This window comes from Halichoerus grypus, chromosome 1, assembly GCF_964656455.1.
Source record: "Halichoerus grypus chromosome 1, mHalGry1.hap1.1, whole genome shotgun sequence".
In the NCBI taxonomy this organism is placed as follows: Eukaryota; Metazoa; Chordata; class Mammalia; order Carnivora; family Phocidae; genus Halichoerus; species Halichoerus grypus.
The window spans coordinates 127,290,781-127,310,502 of NC_135712.1; the positions used below are offsets into that span (position 1 = coordinate 127,290,781).

At 42.0% G+C, this 19,722-nt stretch overlaps 1 protein-coding gene across 5 annotated transcripts in view; it reads left to right on the plus strand.

Moving 5' to 3' along the window:
• CPNE4 (copine 4) overlaps positions 1–19,722 on the plus strand; it is a 592,776-nt gene that overhangs the window by 421,335 nt on the left and 151,719 nt on the right. For all 5 annotated transcript variants that reach the window (XM_078071749.1, XM_078071750.1, XM_078071756.1 and 2 more), the window contains one exon: positions 6,280–6,459. In XM_078071749.1, the coding sequence (XP_077927875.1) occupies positions 6,280–6,459 (180 nt within the window). The remainder of the gene's footprint in view (positions 1–6,279; positions 6,460–19,722) is intronic.

Here is a 19,722-nt window from a genome sequence, read left to right on the forward strand (position 1 = left end):
AAAAATGCTTCCAATTAAAGAATGCCGTATCATCAATTATAACATGCATTCCAAGTTTAAATACGTTACATTATGAAATAAAAGTATATTTTAAAATCAGTGAAGGTAGGGGCGCCTGGGTGGCTCAGTCAGTTAAATGTCTGACTCGTGATATTGACTGAGGTCATGATCTCAGGGTCATGAGATCGAGCCCCGTATCAGGCTCAGAGCTGGGTAGTACTGGGTGTGGAGCCTGTTTAAGATTCTCTCTCTTCCTCTGCGCCCACCCCTCAAAAAAAATCATAAAATGAAATCAATGCAGGTAAAGACTGAAGATGACATATAAAGTGCCTCTTGTGGAAAGGTAAGAAGGTGTGCAATTAGGTGCATCATTTTTTATTCGCATCCCTTCCTTTGCCTGAGCAGAAAAGTTGTCATCACCATTGGTCACCACCCAACTTGCCATCCATTTCGAGAAGGAATGAGATAATTTACTGGGCAGGGGTCAAAAGAATTCCCTAAGGAGGTAGCTTTTATGAAGTGTGCTACTTCCACAAAATTTTTATGATTGCTTCAAATAGGAGGTATCTTCCAGAGTTTCTCTGTAGGACCCCACTCTGTATTCCTATGTTGGCTCATAAGTACATTCATGTGGATGGTTCTGAGAACCAGATAGATAAGTTTCTCTATTTGTTTAGTTAGGGTGGGGGCAATCCTTGCATCTCTCTCGGGCCCATGATGCCTTTCTTCTCCAGTAGCTGTTATCTTTGGGATAAGGGCCTGTACTTCTCCAGAAACCTTAGACCACTCAGTGACTGGCATCAGTTTGGGCTCCTGCCTTTACCTTCCCCCACTAATAACATCACATTGTTTAACCTTCACAGCTCCCACCTCTTTTCCAACCCTTGGAACCCCAAGGGGGCAGACAGCCATTCTGTGCAGAGTCTTGAACTGTTTTGTTTTGTTTTTTTAAGATTTATTTATTTATTTGAGAGAGAGAGAGGGAAGAGGGGCAAAGGGAGAGAAAGAATCTTAAGCAGGCTCCATGCCCAGGTGCCCTTTGAACTGTTTCTTGATGACATACTGACTTTGTCCCTTGCACAATCCAGTCTCTATGGGCAGTGTTCAGGGCCCCCATTCTATCCCTAATATGCCCAGTGGACAAACCAGATCTACAGAGGCACAACCACAACGTCACTCACTGACGTCCCCCCTACTTCCACATTTTACATTTGTCATCTGGCTTATGCATTACTCCGAGCAACAGGGTTTAGGTGGGAAAGCTTCAAATCTGCATGACTAGCATAAATGTGAAACACAGACTTAGGAGCTTGACTACCTAGGGTTCAAATCCTACCTCTTTCTTGCAAGCTGTGTGAAATTAGGAAAGTCATAGGGTCTTTTTACCTCCCGGTAAGAGGGGATAATAATAGTACTCACTTCATAATGTTGTCATAAGGATGAAAAGAGAATGCCTGTCAAATTATCTGAACAGATACTTCATCAAAGGAGATATACAGATGGCAAATAAGCATATAAAAAGATGTTGAACATCATTAGTTATTAGGAAAATGCAAATTAACATCACAATGAGATACCACTACACACCTATTAGAATATTGAAAGTTAAACATAATGTGTATTTCAATCCTAGGTATTTACCAAAAGAAGAAATATATGTCCATACAAATGCTTGTACATGAATAGTTAATGGCAGTTTTATGTGTAATAGCCAAACTGGAAACAATCCAAATGGCCATATATTACTGAGCAATGAAAAAGATGAACTACTCATGCACATAACAATGAATAAATCTCAGAATAATTATACTGAATGAAAGAATAAAGACAAAAAGACTATATACTGTATACTATAAGTTTATAGAGGATACAAACTGATCTATTATGACAGAAAGTGGATCAGTGGTTTCTTGGGAATGGGGTGGGGAGGGAGGGGTAAGAGGAAGGAGTTACAGAGGGGCATGAAGAAATTTGGAGGGGCAATGGCTATGTTCACTATCTTGATTGTGGTCATGATTTCACAAGTATGTACATATGTCAGAATTTATTGAATTGCATAATTTAAATAGATGTGACTTATTATATGTCAATTATACCTGGATAATGCATTTTTTAAGTAAGTGCCTATGACAGAGCAGGCTTTTTATTAGTGTTGTATTATACCCTTAATATCATACTCAAAAATGTTTTAGATGAAATTTTTAAAGGGGCATCTCATCAAAAGCAGTACTCAATAATTGACTCTATTACCATCATACCATACCTAGCTGCATTTTCCATTTCTTTCAAGGAATTCTCACAAATAAACTTAAATTAAGGAAAATAGTCCAGGCTGTGAGGTCAGAAGGCATGAGTTCAAGTGCTCATTCTATCATCCAGTACCTTGTGCTGATATTTGTCCTTGATTTTTCTCATATACAAAATACTACAAAGTCACATCACATAATTGCTATAAGAATCAAATAAAAAACTGGACCTAAGCATGTTCTGCAAATTATAAAGCAACATGAATATATCAGTTATTACAACTAGGAAAGAAAGGAGATAAGCGGACTTTTAGAAGACTGAGTAACAGAAGGCCACCAAGGTTAAAATAAACCTTGACCAAAAAACCTCACAGAAGAGCAAGGGATAGACCCTACATCTCTGAAATTCCCTTATGCTGATATTCCTACATCAGAATTGACTGGGACACTCTTAAAAATGGAGGCTTCTGGGTCCCACCTTATACCTGCTTAGTCAGAATCACTGGTGGTAGAGTTTTTAAAAAAAGCTGCCTGATGGATTCTGATGCAGCTGGTAGCACCAGTCAGTGGATGGTCTTTTGGAAACAATCACCTTGATCTTCATGCCTCTCAGTGAGGAACATGAGCTATTATTCTAGGCTCTATTGCTCAGATTAAACCTGGCTTCAGTCTCCGGAAAAGATAATGCCTCTCCCATAATGGCTGGGAATGCAAACATCTTCTAAATAGGCATTTGGTATTGCAAGCACTTCCTCTACTAGCATCATTCTTATTTTTCTGAGCTCCTCTATGCTCTTAGGATTCTTACTGGCTCTGAGATTATCTTTGGAAATTATCTATCTTGGTAATGCAATTGTGTATTTCTTACTTTCTTTCCAACCAGTCATTTCCCTGAAAAAACCAAGTCATTCCATGTTGCATGTTGACAGCTTGCCTTGGATAGACTGTCTGAGGTCAGTGGCTTGATGCCAACATGAACTTATATCTATATGGGATTGTCATCTGAAAATCAAGAAGTGAGAAGAAAAGCAACAGGATCGGTGCATATCAGCCCCTTGTGCCATCTGGGGTGGTTAAAGCAGAGGAACAAAGACTGGAATTGGATGGAATTTCCATCTCCTATCTTATCTCAACCCACCTAGGACTCTATTGTTACACACATAAGGAGGGAATATTCCTTCTCTGTGTCTTGAGGATGTCAAATCCATCTAGAAGTTAGTTCTTGGGGGCTATTTCAAAATCCTCTCTCAAAAGTCACCCCATGAATATAATTAAATCTCTTATATGGCTCATTATTCTGTGAATTTGGGCCAGATGTTGCAAAAATGCCTCTAGGAGTCAGGGAAAGTCACTGAGGCAGAAGAGTTTGGACAGTGAGTGCCCCATCTGAATGGGGCAGTCCCCAGTTGTTGCCATGTATGAGTGTGGCCCCACATTGCCAGATATTCTTATTTTTTCCAAAGGTGGGAGGGGCAATAGAATGTATGGGACTATTTTATTTTATTTATTGTTGCCTTTTATGTTGGCAAATTAAGGGGGAAAGTACTTTCAAACGGGACCATAAAACACCTCGAAGTCAGCTTGAACTTGTAGACTGCCAGTTTGTGACCTCTAATTTATACTATTATTCAAAACGATGATCTTTTAACAACTGAAAAAAATTATATCAATATAGTAAATCCTTGTACGTATACAACCAGCCAGTGACACATTCAGTCCTATCCCACAGAATGAATATTATATAAAAATGTAAAATTCCGGCAAACCATAAGAGACTTAAAAAAAAAAAAAAAAGATTTATTTATTTATTTTGAGAGAGAGTGAGAGAGTGAGCATGGGGAAGAGGGAAGAAGGGGAGAGGGAGAGAGAGAATCTCAAGCAGACTCCCTGCTGAGCGTGGAACCCTTCACAGGGCTCTATCTCACGGCCCTGAGATCATGACTTGAGCTGAAACCAAGAGTCAGATGCTCAACTGACTGAGCCACCCAGGCACCCCAAACCATAAGAGACTCTTAACTACAGAGAATAAACTGAGGGCTGCTGGAGGGGAGCCAGGTGGGGGGATGGGGTAAATGGGTGATGGGCATTAAGAAGAGCACATATTGGGATGAGTGCTGTGTTTTATGTAAGTGATAAATCACTAAATTCTACTCCCGAAACCAATACTACACTATATGTTAACTAACTTGAATTTAAATTTTAAAAATGTAAAATTCAGTTCAAATAGAAGCTAAGCCTTCAGGAGAAGCCAGAAGAGTCAAATAACCATTGGTCTGAACAATAGCTTATTGTAAAATGCTAATCAACAGTAGGTTGGGATTTGGTTTTCTGTCTGTTGGACAGGGACCTAACCAGAATCATATTCTCCTCCTCACAACCTGTATTGTCCATCCCCTCAGCAGTAGCAGGTGATGTTTCTTACAGGACAACTCTCTCACACATACGGCCCATAGGGACGGTTGGGCCAGGGACAAAACACTGAATGCAAGAATGTCAAGGGACTCTGCAGCAAGAATTTTTTCTTTGCTGGATAACATGTATGTGCATGATATGGTTAAAGACAGTCTTCCCTTCAGTTTTTGAGAGAATGTTTCTCTGTACTCTAATGAAAGTGCAGGAAATGTTTTTCCCAGTTTGTGCTAATGAACAACATTTGGCAAGTATCCAATAGACAATGTTTCTATCTGAAAGCCAAAAGTACATGTAGGCTCCAGTTGATTTGTAAAATATGAGTAATGGATATCCCCAGTTGGGAGATACTGTAAGATCTTGGGTTAGCTATAATTTGGGTTAGCTGTCATTAAGATCTTGGGTTAGCTTTCCAGAATATAAATAGTGTTGTAAATGGTGTTTTGACATGTGACAGACATAGAAGAAAAGAACCTTAGTGGTAAGGGTACCAGTAAAAACAGATGGCATACCCAGAGAGTTTCATCTAAAGGGCTAAACTCTTTATAGAGGGACCCTTTCTGGGGGCATGGGCAGGGATAAGGGAGCCAACAAAGGATAGTGATCAGGGATAGCAACAGCAGAAAGTCATTACCACCCCATGGTCTGAAGAGTCTAGAGAAGGAGGGGGCATTGTGTTACCAGAACCCGCAAAAGCTCCCTCTGTGGAAGGCAGTCTACTAGCAGGCTGTGTGTGTGCAGAGGCATGGTACTGCTGCCAGTACCTCTCTATCCTCCCACCATCTGATCTCCTGCCAAGTCCTCCCTTTGGCTGATTCAAACCAGAACCTAGAGGGCAAGGAAGTCCAGGGAATTCCATCCATAGAGGTCAGCCTCCAGGGTCAAGAGTAGGGTGGAGAGTAGGAGATATGGATCTGAGAGAGAGGGGCAAATGGAGAGTTATTATCACAGAAAGCAAGGGGAGTCATAACTCATGGACTGTTAGAGCAGGAAGGGGCTTTTCATCTTCCAATCCTCGAATCTTCATTTTGTTGATGAGGAAACTGAGGCCCAGGGAATTGAAATGACTGAGTAACCATTATACACCCAATAAAAGAAAAGCCGTAGTTGAGACCAAAGGCAGTCATCTTCATCCCCATTCTCATGGCCTTTCCACTTCATTATGCTAGGAATCAGGTGTTGCAAAACTCATGTTAGAGTAGGGTTGGCTAAAATGGGGTGCCTACAAGGTCTTTTGCCATTACTGTGCCCATCAGACATCACTAATCTATTACAGATTTCTTTCCTCCCGAGCCCAGATGTGCTTTCAGACTCCTTTTCATCCTAACGCTCCAGGTAGTCACTAATAATTGATCCGTCTTGTTGCCTTATTACCTAACAATAGAACATGCTCTAAATCTTTAAATGCAAAGCTTCAGATTATTCTGAAAGATTTCCCACCTTGAAACGTGGCTCATTCTCTGAGGGTGCCTCCTTGCAGGCTTTCAAACAGCTAGCTCTGGTGACTCAATGGAGGGCATTTATGGTTTGGAAGCAGGGAAGCACCATAAGATTATTTCACCTAAAGGGTAATAATAAGAAGCCCTAATCCCTGGTGGGGTTTTCTCTTCTTCTCTCCTTGCAGGTTGACAGAACAGAGGTGATTCGCACCTGCATAAACCCAGTGTATTCAAAACTGTTCACTGTGGACTTTTACTTTGAAGAGGTGCAGCGTCTGCGGTTTGAAGTTCATGACATCAGCAGCAACCACAATGGGCTGAAGGAGGCCGACTTCCTGGGTGGCATGGAGTGCACACTTGGCCAGGTGGGTCCACAGAGGTCCTTTCCCACTCCTTGCCTCCTTGAGGCCTCTCTCCCTCCCCTTTTTCCTCTCTCCTCACATTCTTTCTCCTTTGGTTTTATTTTTCCTTTACATGTAGCATTTTATGAGTTCCCGTACACTGTCATATCCATTATTGCTAACAGTTATATTTACATAAGGATGATGTGGCAAATATGGGAAGACCTACTTACTTTGCAAAATTAACCATTTTCTCTTCTGAATTCCTTCATTGTGTCAGTTATTTCACAACTATTTATTGAGCGTTTACTACGCTCTGATTGTGTGTGCTACAGTCTTATTCTGTTACATTATAAATTTCCATCTACCAAATCAACTATGAGAACCCTCGTACAGAGAGTATTGTTCAGTTACATGTATTCCAAGCTTCTGGTTCCAGAAATAGCCCAAGAGAGGAGCTAAATAGATATTTGGTGAATGAATAAATGCTTTTACTTAATCCTTACAATGATGTGAAATAAACATCATGATTATATCAATTTATCATTGAGAAAACTAAGACTCAGAATGGTTAAGCCTAAAGCCACAGACTAATAAGTGGCAGAACTAGAACTCAAACCAAGTTAGCTCCACTCCAAACCCCATAATTCTTCTTCATGACACCTTTCCTTTTTCCTTCCCTTACTGCTGTACCCAGAACTTTAGTAGGTGCTGAGGAGAGATCTAAATGAAGAAATAGTCCCTATGCCCAAGAAGTGGACATTCTAATTGGAGAAGGCACACTATATGTACCTAAAATAGATAATGCAATTTAAGCCATAATGAGATAGAATGTCCTGGGCTTATTTCATAGGGTGTGGGCCTTCAGGAAGGGAGAGCTTCCTGCTAGGTAGAATCAAAGAAGGCATTGTGGATTCAAACTTGGAAAAAAAAAAAAAAATATATATATATATATATACACATATATATATATAGTCCACAAATTGAAAAAGGAGGAGGAAGGACTTTCAAGTAAGAAATCAATATAAACAAGGCATAGAGGTCAGAACAACCATGGCAGGGGTAAGGGGCAGAGGAGAGCAGGTTCATTGAATCAAGGTCCGATGCTGATTTACTGCAAAACCAGTGAAGCTTGAACTTCAGAGCCCCTCACTTGGGTAGACTGCTTCCAAAGCTCTGTGTTACATTTTTATTTGTAGTCTTACACTTTTTTCTCAAAGGATTCCAAATTATATAAACCTCAAGCCCCATAAAACCTGCATCAATCCCATGTAGAGACAAGGGTCTGGTTTAGGGATTAGTAAGAAAGAGCCTGCCTGGCAAAAAGATGACAAGCATGCATGTCTGTTTGTTTTTACCGTGCCTCATGTCACTTATCACTAACTTTTCCCATGTGAGCACTGAGTGACAAAACAGACAATGTCCTCAGATACCTTTTTCAGCAGATACAGTGATTACTTTCATTAGATTGTTCTTTGTTCTTTTAATGAAAGCCAAAAGCCTAATGTAGAAGGATGGCGAGGGGAGGCAGAGAAGGAATCTGGGATTTTCTCCATCAATATAATCTCTTTCATGACTTTTGAAAATAGTTGATGGCAGATAGTGCAAGTGCCAGGTACAATGCCTAATAGGTAGTAGGCATTCAATGAATGAATGGTGGATTTGAGGTAGAATTCTGTAATGTATAAATAAAGTAAGGTGATTAAAGTGGCATCTCTCATAGATATAAATGAGCCACTCCAAGATTCTCTTTTAGAGGGCGCCTGAGTGGCTCAGTTGGTTAAGCGACTGCCTTCGCTTCAGGTCATGATCCCGGAGTCCTGGGATCCAGTCCCACATCGGGCTCCCCCTTCTCTGTGGGGAGCCTGCTTCTCCCTCTGCCTCTGCCTACCACTCCCCCTGCTTGTGCTTACTCTCTCTCTCTCTGTGTGTGTCAAATAAATAAATAAAATCTTAAAAAAAAAAAAAGATTCTCTTTTAGATTACGGACATCCCCTCATGTATAAAAGTTATATTCTGCCCTAAGAAACAAATGTAGATCCATGTAGGAGTCATGTGAATCAAAGATCTTTTCCATCAAAAGATTGATCATTTTGTCCTTGTGAATGACCCTCAAACTTGCATCTTTAGTCTCTCACAACCCTCATCTTTCCAGCGGGCAGTAAGTCCTTGACCCTCTACTTTGTGCCAGGCATTGTACTGGAGGTCAATCATTAGTGTTGAGCCAAAAACATTGTCCCTACCTTCAAGCAGCTCACAGTCTCGTTGTGGATAAATATGGGAAGCAAATAATTAATTAAATTACACAAACAATTAAATTATTGTAATTATTGTTAAGGAGAAGTATGGAATAGGAGAGCAAAGATTGAGAGAATGTTGTCAGGTGGAGAGGCGATCAAAGAAGGATTCCGAAGGGAAGTGACATTTACACCAAGACTTGGAGAGTGAGTGCATCAGGTGAGAAGAAAGAGGAAACACGTTCCGTGCAGATGAGAAAATTATATACAAAGACTGGATTCAGGAAGAAGTTTGGCATATGGTACATAGTATCTTCATTTGGGTTTCCCAAGAAGCTAACTCTGAGACAGGAAGTCAAAGGAGGTGAAGGAGATGCCATAGCAGAATGAGAAAGTAAGACAGGAAAAGGAAGGCAGCCTGTAAGAGTGTTGTCAAGCCAGCTACCACTGTGGCCTACTGGAACTTAATTCTGCTGGGGAAATTCTGGAAGCCAGTACAGAGCAAACACCACAGAGTTATCTTACCCCAGAGATGATGGAACTGGGGTATTTACATACTTGGAGTATATAGTTCATCAGTCATTGAGGGCTGTTTCCAGGGTTGATTGAACATCAATCCCCCAGTATTTCTGTCTTATTGCATGGGCAGCAGTGCAGGCTCCAAGTAGCCCAAGAAGCTTACAAGCAAAGAAATACAGGCGCTGGTGGTTAGAAGTTAGTGATGTGCACTAAAGTCCTAGGCCCCGGGAAATGAGCAGGGCATTGACGGCATCTGTGACACAGAAGCTCTCAGCTGCCTACCCAATAGCCAATCACTCCACTCTTTAGCCATTAGGCCCTGATCATTTTCAGATCATTTTCTATCATCTGTCCGTGTAGAAAATAGCCCTATCTCTAGCTCAGGGGTGAATCCTGAGTAATCTCAGCTAATCATATGAATCCCATTCCCTTTTGCCAGAGATTGGTTTAGGGGTGGGCTTGTGGCCAGTTCTAATCAGTAAGACATGACAGTTTTTCTTGGAAAGCTGTTCTAGCCTAAAAGAGAGAGAGAGAGAGACATCCACATATGAAGAAAGAGTTGTCTGCCTGTGATTGCTGGAACCACTGTAGCCACTTTTTGGCAAGGGTGAGGATGAGAGCAACCCTAAGGTGAAGTCAGAGCCAGAAGAGGTGGAGGCACTGGCTGACATACTGCACCTGGAGCCCACCCTATCTGTGGACTCCTTATCATGAGATAATAAAGTGTCCTATTGTTAAAGTTGTTTGGGGTGGGGTGAGCTAAAAGCATCATGATTGATATAGAGTATACCAATGAAAGCATATCAGTGAAAAATGGATGGACTGTCTGGAGTGGGGTGAAGAAAGGGAAACTGGGGGATTGCATTGGCTTAATTTTTTTAAGCCCTCAAGATGAGGAATATATGGAAATGAGCACTGAGTGTAAGATTACAAATAGTACTTTCTAAATATATCTTGATACTTTTGAAAGAGCTTCCATACTGACCATTTCATTTGATCCTCTTGACAATGCTGGGAAGACAGGTGGCATCATCTGCATTTTATAGTTGAGAAAACTGAGGATCAGAAAGATTTAGTGTCCTGACAGAGCCAATACCAGAAGTCAAGATCTTTTGGTCCCCAATCCAAAGCTCTTTCTTCTGCCATGATTTAAAGAAGGATAATGGGGAGAGGCCACATGTTCTGAGATCTCTTTCAATATCTGGCTTAGGTGAAGCAAGTGAGAAACAAGTCAAACTTGTTCAGTGTAGCCCTAAGCCATGTTTCCCAAGCCACACTGCTTTCCCACCCACCCCAGGTGGCACACTAGCCTCTCTGGGTAACGTGTATATTCATGGGCAACCACCCTTTTATATTATCAGCCATATGATAGGTATGATTGACTTTTCCATACTTTTGGGGTGGGCACTAATTTGCTGAAATCAATCAGATTATCCCATTTTTGTGGCCACAGTGATTAGTTCAGTGAAGGTATATAATCAGAGAGTGGAAATGTAAATACATATTTGCTAGAGCCTTCTGAGAAAGATAAGGTGAGCCTGTAAGGTCTGGAAATGGTACTCTTCAAAGGGAGAACATGGTGCTGCTGGTGGAGGAAAAGGAAGGGTGATAACATGACAAAATGTGGGTGAAAAGGAAAGAGGCTGGCACCTCGAAGGGAAGAACAGAGAAATAGAAATCAGGTCATATTACTTGCATACTAGATGGTGTCCTGTCTGAAGCCAGTCGTTCCTGGGAATTTTGGCCAATAACTTCCCTTTATTATTTAAATCATTATGGGCTAATTCTTTTTGCCACTTGCAACATGGAGTTCTAACTAATCAAGTCATATTCCGCAGAACCTCTTCTCTAGGCCGTAGTGACGTAAAACCCATCTCCACTTCACTCATTTAGTAACTTCCTTGAGAAGTTCCTTTTTCTATCATTTCTTTCTTAATTAACATTTATTTTTATACATATCATCTGGGCCCCCAGCTGGATTACAAGTTTCTTAGGGCAGAGGCCATAATCGGTACTTCATGTCTAATGCAACACCATGCTTTATATATCACACATGCTCAAGCCACATTTATTGATTAGCTTATTTTGAAAATTTTAGATCAGTATGAACTTTTATTTTAAGATTGTAAGTTCCATTCAATCACGTATTCATATTTCAACAAGCATTTAGCAAGTGCCCCAGTTATACCAAGTACCCTGGTAGGTGCTAGAGACACAAAAATGAAAAAGACAGAGGCCTGTCCCCAGAAGAGCTTATAATTAGCTGGGAGACATAGACTGGTAAATAAATAATTAAAATGCATGTTACTTTGTGCTACAACAGAGATGCGTTCCAGGGGCTACAGGGGAAAGACTTACCTCTACCTAGAGGGAATCAGGGGGGTCTCATAAGAAAGATGACTCTGGACCTGAATCTCAAAGGATGAGTAGGAATTCGCCAGCAGAGAAAAGAAATAAGGACTCTGGGCAAAATGACCAGGACACACAAAGGCATGGCAGCACAAGAATAACAAAGAACTCTTAAGTGACTCAACACGGCCAGATGGTCAAGGAAGGGTGGAAAACAGATAGGGGAGGCTGGAAAGGAGAAGAAGAGCCAGACCAGGAGGATTTAAGTGCCTTTCTCTAAAGTTTGGAGAGCTTGGATGTGCTGCACTGGAGGTTCTGAAGGGTTTTGACTAGGGGGAGAACAAGATTGGATGTGTGTATCAGAAAGATCACTTTCAGCGTTCCTGTGAAGTCTGGGTGGGAGGGAGTGGATGTGGAGCCAGGGAAACCAGTGAGGAAGCTCATGGCATAAGAGAAAGAGATGAGAGGGCAGTGGTGATGAAAGTTGAGGAGGCCCAGGAAAGAGTTTGGCCAAGAGCAGCATCAGCAAGCCTTGGTGTGCAGGTAGCTGGCTGTGGTTACTGGAGGAGTGATTTGCCTCTCTTTCAGGAGAATCAGATTGAGCAGTGGAGTGGGGAATAAAATGTGCTGGCATGTTAAGCCCTTGATGACTGTGGAGAATCCAGAGGAGGTTGCCAGTTGGCACCCAACCACATGGACCTGGAACTGATACAAATTTGAGAGTGGACTCCCTATAGCACAGGTAGCCTGAAAGTTGGTGAGATCCCTCAAAGAGACTGTTTGTTTTTATTTTTAGAAGGAAATTCATTGAACATTCCATATGTGAACAAATCGTAAAGGATTTTTTTTTATTATTATGTTCAGTTAGCCAACATATAGTGCATCATTAGTGCAGAGGACCATAGGAGAAGGGAGGGAAAACTGAATGGGAAGAAATCAGAGAGGGAGACAAACCATGAGAGACTCTCGACTCCAGGAAACAAACTGAGGGTTACAGAAGGGAGGGGGCTGGGAGGATGGGGTAATTGGGTGATGGGTGTTAAGGAGGGCACGTGTCGTGATGAGCACTGGGTGTTATATGCAACTAATGAACCGTAAAGGATTTTTTTAAAAACTGTTGAGTATGTGAGGACATCTCTCCACAATCTTTCAAATAAAAGTGTGAACTTGATGTTAAATTTTGGTGTGAATGGGAGCTTTCTCTTTCTTCTAAACTGTTCTCTCTAGGTATGATCCAGCAAAAAAACAAACAAACAAACAAAAAACCACCACAAAACACAAAAAGACCAAAAACCATTAGTACTTTCCTTCTTCATCACTTCAGTGGTTCAAGATTTTTTTTCCTTGTACTGCTTAGTTAGGCAGGGAAATGGCTGGATCCAGGAGCTGCTGAGCTGCTGGAGGAATGGCACATTCAGGGTCTGAAGCACTGTTTCATAATGCTTAAATGCACCTGCTGTGGAGCCTCATGGGCTAGAGTCAAATCCCAGCTCAGCTGCTCTCAAGTTGTATGTCCACAGGCAAATTCTTGCAGCCACTTAAGCCTCAGCCTCTTCATATGCAAAGTAGAGATAATAATAGAGCTGGCCTCAAGAAATATTGTGAGGATCAAGTGAGAAAACACGTATATGGTGCTTAGCAGAGTCCCCAGCACAGAAAGCATTCAGGATATGGAAGCTGTGATTCAGGATGTGAGAATCTAGGAAATGATGGGGAAGAATCAACATATCTAGGGGCAAGCTTTGTTTTAGGAGTGAAGGTGGAAGCGAAAAGGGTGAAAACGTTATGACAGAACACCCATGTTCTGGGCAATTAGTAAAACCAAACTTAGGATTTTGCCTCAAGTTTGTTGAAAACTATTTAGTCAAAGGAGTCAGTGTGTGTGTGATGTGTGTAATATTTACTTTACTCAGACTATTTTTAAATAAAATTGGTTTCAACCCAGATCTCTGAAATAATTGGAGGTAGGTATTCCAATTCCTGTCTTAGCACAACTAAGGCCCAGAAGGAGAGATAAAGTGACATCCCAAAACCCATGCTGGAAGTCACACATTCAGAGCTGTCTCCTCAAGGCCGTCTACAGGTACTTGCCCTGTCCATGTGAGTTGGCCACATTCTCACTCTGCCATGTGAAACAGAGGGACTCGTGGCTTATAGGAAAGGAAACTAGCAGCCCTCAGCATGCTAGAAACTGGCATTGGCCATGAAGTTGAGGATAAGCACAGCCAGTGACTTAGCACTGAGCAGTAATGCCAAATGAAGGATCATGTCCTCCAAGAGCACTCCAGGCAGAACTGTGTGTTCTCAGCAGATGGATGAGGGGGGCGAATCACAGAGATGCAGGGTGCCGAGAAGGCTGTGTACTCCTTCTGGGTGAGCTTGGAGACCGTCCTTGGATTTCTGTTGGCGGGAAGGAGACCAGGAGCAAAGCCCCTCTCCTGCTGCACCCAGTAGAGGGCATGCCAAGGAGAGCTGAGATGATCCCTCACCATCTAGAACAGCAAGCAGACCTTCTTTCTTTTTTCTTTTTTTTTTTAAAGATTTTATTTATTTATTTGACAGAGAGAAACACAGCGAGAGAGGGAACACAAGCAGGGGGAGTGGGAGAGGGAGAAGTAGGCTTCCTGCCGAGCAGGGAGCCCGATGTGGGGCTCGAACCCAGGACCCTGGGATCATGACCTGAGCCGAAGGCAGATGCTTAACGACTGAGCCGCCCAGGCGCCCCAAGCAGACCTTCTTTAATGTGGTGCCTTCACTTTCTTTCATTGCTTACTAACTAGTCCAGTCATCCTTGAAGTCTTCCACTTCTTCATGCACCAAATGCGGTGGGGACACTGAGTCAGAAATAACGAGAACAGTAAATGTAGCACAGTTAACTTTCTCGAGGTACTTGTATTTACCAGTCACTGGGCTGGGCATTTGCTATACTGCACTTAAGTTAATCAGCTGGACATCCCTGGGAAGTAGGCACTACCATTATCCTCATTTACATTTGAGGAAACACACTGAATAAAGCTGGGGAACTTACTTAAGGCCACACAGCTAGTAAATGGTGTAGCTGGAACTCAAATGCAGATCTGTTTGGCTCCAAAGCCCCTCATAGCTCATCACTAACTAGTATAAATTGGAGTGTAGTATCTATTAATGCAAAGCCAAGTCAGAGTTGACCTTGCTAAGATTTTATTTGGGTTATTTTTAAGTTTGTTTGTCTTATGCGAAGCTGATAGGAATCCTCTTGCAAAAAAGAAAAACCGCCTTGGTCATTTTTCCTCCAAGTTTGCATACTGAATTTACTCTAAATACAGCATGGTTTCTTAAATAGTATCAATGTCTCAATCTCCCAAAACCCGAACCTTATAAAGTCAGCACCCAGAGGGTGCCTCCTCCTGGTCTTTTCTCCCTCAACCGTGTTGAGCACCCCATTAACCAAATTCAGCGGTTGCCCCCAAGTCTCATCATCGCTTTTCTTGTGGGCATTTCCTCTTCTCCATGGCTCAGAGTACAATTACAACTGTCCTCCTCTCTTCATTGCCATGTAGCTGTACTTTAGTGTATTTCTTCTCCCAAAGTTCAGAGGACATCTGTTAAAACCAAGAATGTCCTGCTTTCTGTCGTCATGAGTGGGGCAGGGAAATCTGTGATTCCTTAAAGGAGTCATAGGCTGTCTGGGGGCTCCGACCCTCACTCATGAGAGAGGAATCATGCACTGCCTTCCCACAGAATAACAATTCTCAAACTTGAGCTCTAATCAGAATCCTGGAGGCTTCTTAAAACCCAGAGTGCTGTGCCCCCACCCTCAGAGTTTCTGATTTAGTGGATTTAGCAAAAGACCTAATCATTTGCATTATAAGATCCCAGGTGATGAGGATGCTGCTGGTCAGGGGCCACAGTTTGAGAACCACCCCCCCAGAATCTTGGGGGAGGAATGCTAATAAGTCTTGGGCACTGAATTACTAGTTTGAATTATGAAAGAACTAACATTCGGGACAATTATCTGGAGAAATTAAGGAGGACAAAGAAGACATCTAGAGAGCAGGAAAAAAAGTTGCTTCATAAAGTTTACAGTCCCACAAAGGATCATGTACAGGAATTTGGAATTTACATTCTTGGTGAAGATCTTAACTCCCCTCCAGTAAGTATAATTCAATGGACCTATTAGCCAGGCTGTTGGTTCCTTTCCTGACACAGGTGAATGTTAGGATTACATCAACCAGGGCGGCCCCTGAAAGGACTGGCAGACCACAAGCTGTCAGTGGTCAATGGGAATTTGGTCTCAGGTGGGTTGGACCCAATTGGTTGACACTGGGGGTATGACGATGCCGAGGGGGCTATCCAAACTCAATGTAGTGCTCACATTGAGATTCCACAGTTTGATATTTTGTTGTGTAACATATAATATCCTCGTGGCATAAAATTGATGGCCCAGGGAAGTCAAATTTATACATTACAGCAAGCAACTCACTTCCCTTCTGCTTCTCACGTGAAAAGTTTTCCCTAACTTTGCAGAATTACTGCAAGCAGAAGCTACACGAGTGATAAATGAGGTCATAAATAAATACCATCATCTCATCTATCCTGGACTGGCTGAGAAGTCCCAGGAAGTGGTCTCCCCATGCTGACTGTCTGTTCTACAGAGGCAGGTGGGATTCACATAGGGTGATGGTGGGTAAGCAAGCCCTCTGTTCTCCAAGGAAAATAAAATTAATTCTTGCCTTTTTCTTTGCTGTTTTTGCCAGGCAAGTAATCTCCTTAAATTCAGATCCTAGGAAAATCCTTCTGCTTTCTCTGGAGTCTTCCTTTTGTACTTTTACATTTCCTTTATGGTGCCCTACCCTGGAATCTGAGCCCTAGGTCCTGGACCTGCCACCAACTCTTTGTGTCATATTGGGCAGTTTGCTGAGCCTCTTGGTGATGTGGTGACCTCATCTATAAAGGGAAGGTTTTGTATTGATTAATCTCTAAATTCCTTCCAGTTCTAATTGTCAGTGATTCTTATTCATCTCTTTCTTCCCCTTGTCTCTGAACGTAAGCATCCCTTCCTGCATTCTCATCTCTCTTCAGGACAGTCTCTGTCCCCTTCCACCCTGCCCCCAGGCCCTTCTCACATCATCTGTTAGCATGAAGTGTTTCCCTCATGCTAAGTCAGAGATATCATTCAGCCACGGATTGTGTTCCTACCTAAGTGCCCTGCAGGAAAGCATCTCCTCATGTCTACTTAATTTCAAAGATAGTTTTTAAAAGATATATCTAGTGGCAATTAAAATGGGCCTGTGTTTACGAGCCCTGTTCCACATATTGACAGTAATATGGTACTTCTACTGGCTCCAAATGAGTAAGGGGAGAAGAACAAGAGATCTGGAACTGAGTGAGAATTTGTAGGAACTGATGTGTCACTGCTGAAAACAACTCTAGGTGTTTGTCCTGGTCCCAACTCTTTAAGCCAGGCTGGTGTGGGGTGCTCAGCCCCCAGCCCACCCCACCAGTTTCCCCTGGGCCTGTTTCCCCACACAGGGAGCCACATAAGCCAACCAAGTTGAAGGCAGCCACCTGGGACCTCTACCACAGCACCCACTCTTGCATGTTTCCAGCCAACTTTGATTCCAATCCTTTTCGCTCCCAACTAGAACCAATGACCTACAAAAATCCAAGCTGAACCCTGTCTCCATGGTGTTTACAATGCTCTCCCTACCATCTGGCCCTTGCCTTTCCCCTATAAAATTTGTCTTGCTGTACCTTCTTACTTACCAGCACCTAAGTGCCTTAAATAAAAATGTCCTGTACTTGTCTCAGCCCTGAAGCATGAGGCACTATAGCACATGAACTGCATTATCAGTATGCCAAACAGCCAATTTGCTGAAGTCAAATTACCAAAAATCTGATTCACCAAATAATACATAGCACAAATATTCTTTGGTAAATATTTTTATTTACCAAAACTGAGGTCTTCAAACTAATTATGAAGTGTGCTACCATTATTTTAAAACTTGTGAAGATTTCTGCTTTTTTTTTCCATTTAGGTTACTTAGGAAATTTAGTTACTGATTATCATAAACTTTTCTGAATATCAAATGTAACCATAAGAAGACTAAATTCTCTTTTGTCTTCTCTGCCGAAGGTGAGAAAAAATTTGGTACTAGCTCTTAAAGTACCCATTTCTTCCCAGGCCAAAACACTAGGAAAATATATTTTTAAATGACAACAATGATGACAGGGAGCTGGGCTTATGGGTGATTTTTAGTGTCACCTCCATGTTTTTCTATATTTTCTAAAAGGAATATGTATCACCTCTATAATCAGAAAAAAAACAATAAATGTTTGTAAAAACGTCAGAGTAAGGCCTATTTACTGACTCCAAAGAACTCATATTCATGTAGGGGAATATGACCCATAAGTATTATATAGATCAACTTCTGAAAAACTTTAGACTGTATAAGGAATTCTACTTTGGGAAGTGTGAGGGCAAGGTTTTGGGACAAGGTATTGGCTGAGGCTGTGCTCTCTGTCAGGTTTTTGAGAGAGCGTTCTGTAGATGCTGCAGGTAAAGCCTTAGTTCCCACCCCCCACCCCGTTGCCCAGGGAGGAAGGTTGGCTTGGGTAATCTGATTCTGATCTTTTGTAATACCATTTTTGATTACAGGAGAGACCATGGAGGGCTTGAAGCACTAATAAAGAATAAGTTCAGGACGCATCACTGGAACTGCCAAGAGGTTCTGACATTCCCCCAAAGCCTAGAATCTCCAGTTCAAGTCTAATTTAGGAAAGAGAATATTTTTATTTTGAATTAGCCTGATAAAGTTTAAGGGGAGAAGAAACAGTAACTGCTTGGGTTACAAAATCATTTCCGGGAGTCTTGGTTTCAGATTCAAGGACAAAATGAGGCCGGTATGAATTCATTAACTTTCTTTTGGATGGAATATGAGCCTTTGGGGCTTCTCCATACACGAGGGCAGGTCAGGTGAGGCCGTGAGTGCACTGATTCATGTGCTTCACCCACCCTTCCTTGGCATGCCCACAGGAGACTGAGATCAGCACATATTCCCAAACCAGTTATTAGAAACAAGGGAGCAGAATTCCTCCAAACCTCTCTCTCCCCAGTGAGAATCAAACCCAGAAAATGAATATTACAGTAAATTTGCAGACAGAACTCCAGTAGAATCAGCAAAGCTTGAAATGGGGAGGAAAACAAAAGCAATGTTGAGTCTAGCCAGATCAGTGTGCTCCTAGCCTCTGCTTAACTACTTCCAAGGAGGGGGATTTCATCCTCACATATCAGGTATCCTGATAACCTTAGGGTAACTTATGACTGCATTTGCCCCAGGCCATCCTAGTTTTTACCTATTGTCGTGATTTAATTGTTAACACTGTCCCCTTTCATTTTCAAAAGTGTGTCAGTTTAGACAATAGAGTTTATGGTGCCTTTATGATAACAAATCGCTTTCATAGCTAACATTTACTAAGTGCTGATCATGTGCCAGGCATTCCTGAGCTTGGTGCTATTGACCTTAGCACCATCATCATTGTTACTATCATCACAGGGCCAAGATTACACACGTGTCCTAAGGGGCAAAGTCAAGATTTTGGATTCACATTCAGAGTACTCAACAGTTCCTCCCGTACCCCTAAGCTACACTACCTGTGGGCTTCCATTTGACAAACTCAGGAAGAAGAAGATCCATATCCCTTTACAGATCTCCCAAATCTTCCTGCTGACTTTCTCATAAGCGGTCAGTTGCAAGGAGGAGACTGATATTCTGGGGGCCTTTTTATATCCCAGGTATCGTGTTACGTGAGGCCAGGATCTTCCCCACTTGATAGATCAAGAACTAGGCTGGAAGATCTCAACTAATTCATCCAAGATCATGCTGACAGCAAGTTGTGGAGCTAAGATTCACACCCGAGTTGATCTGATTTCAGTACTTTCCTTCCCATTATACCACATTGCCTACTACACTGCATTCAATTTCTACAACCCTTTGCAGATTGGAAAAAGTGGATGAACAATTCTCCCTAAATATTATCACCATAAGACTGCTAACCAAGGTCAAGAAGGAAGCAACCTTTTTCACGAGTTGATGAATTGACTCCTATATCTAAACAGTCTCTTTCTCCCAGCTCAGGAAGACCTGTGACATCCATGTGCAAATAGGCACCCTACTCGTGAGTATTTATCTGAAATACTCCT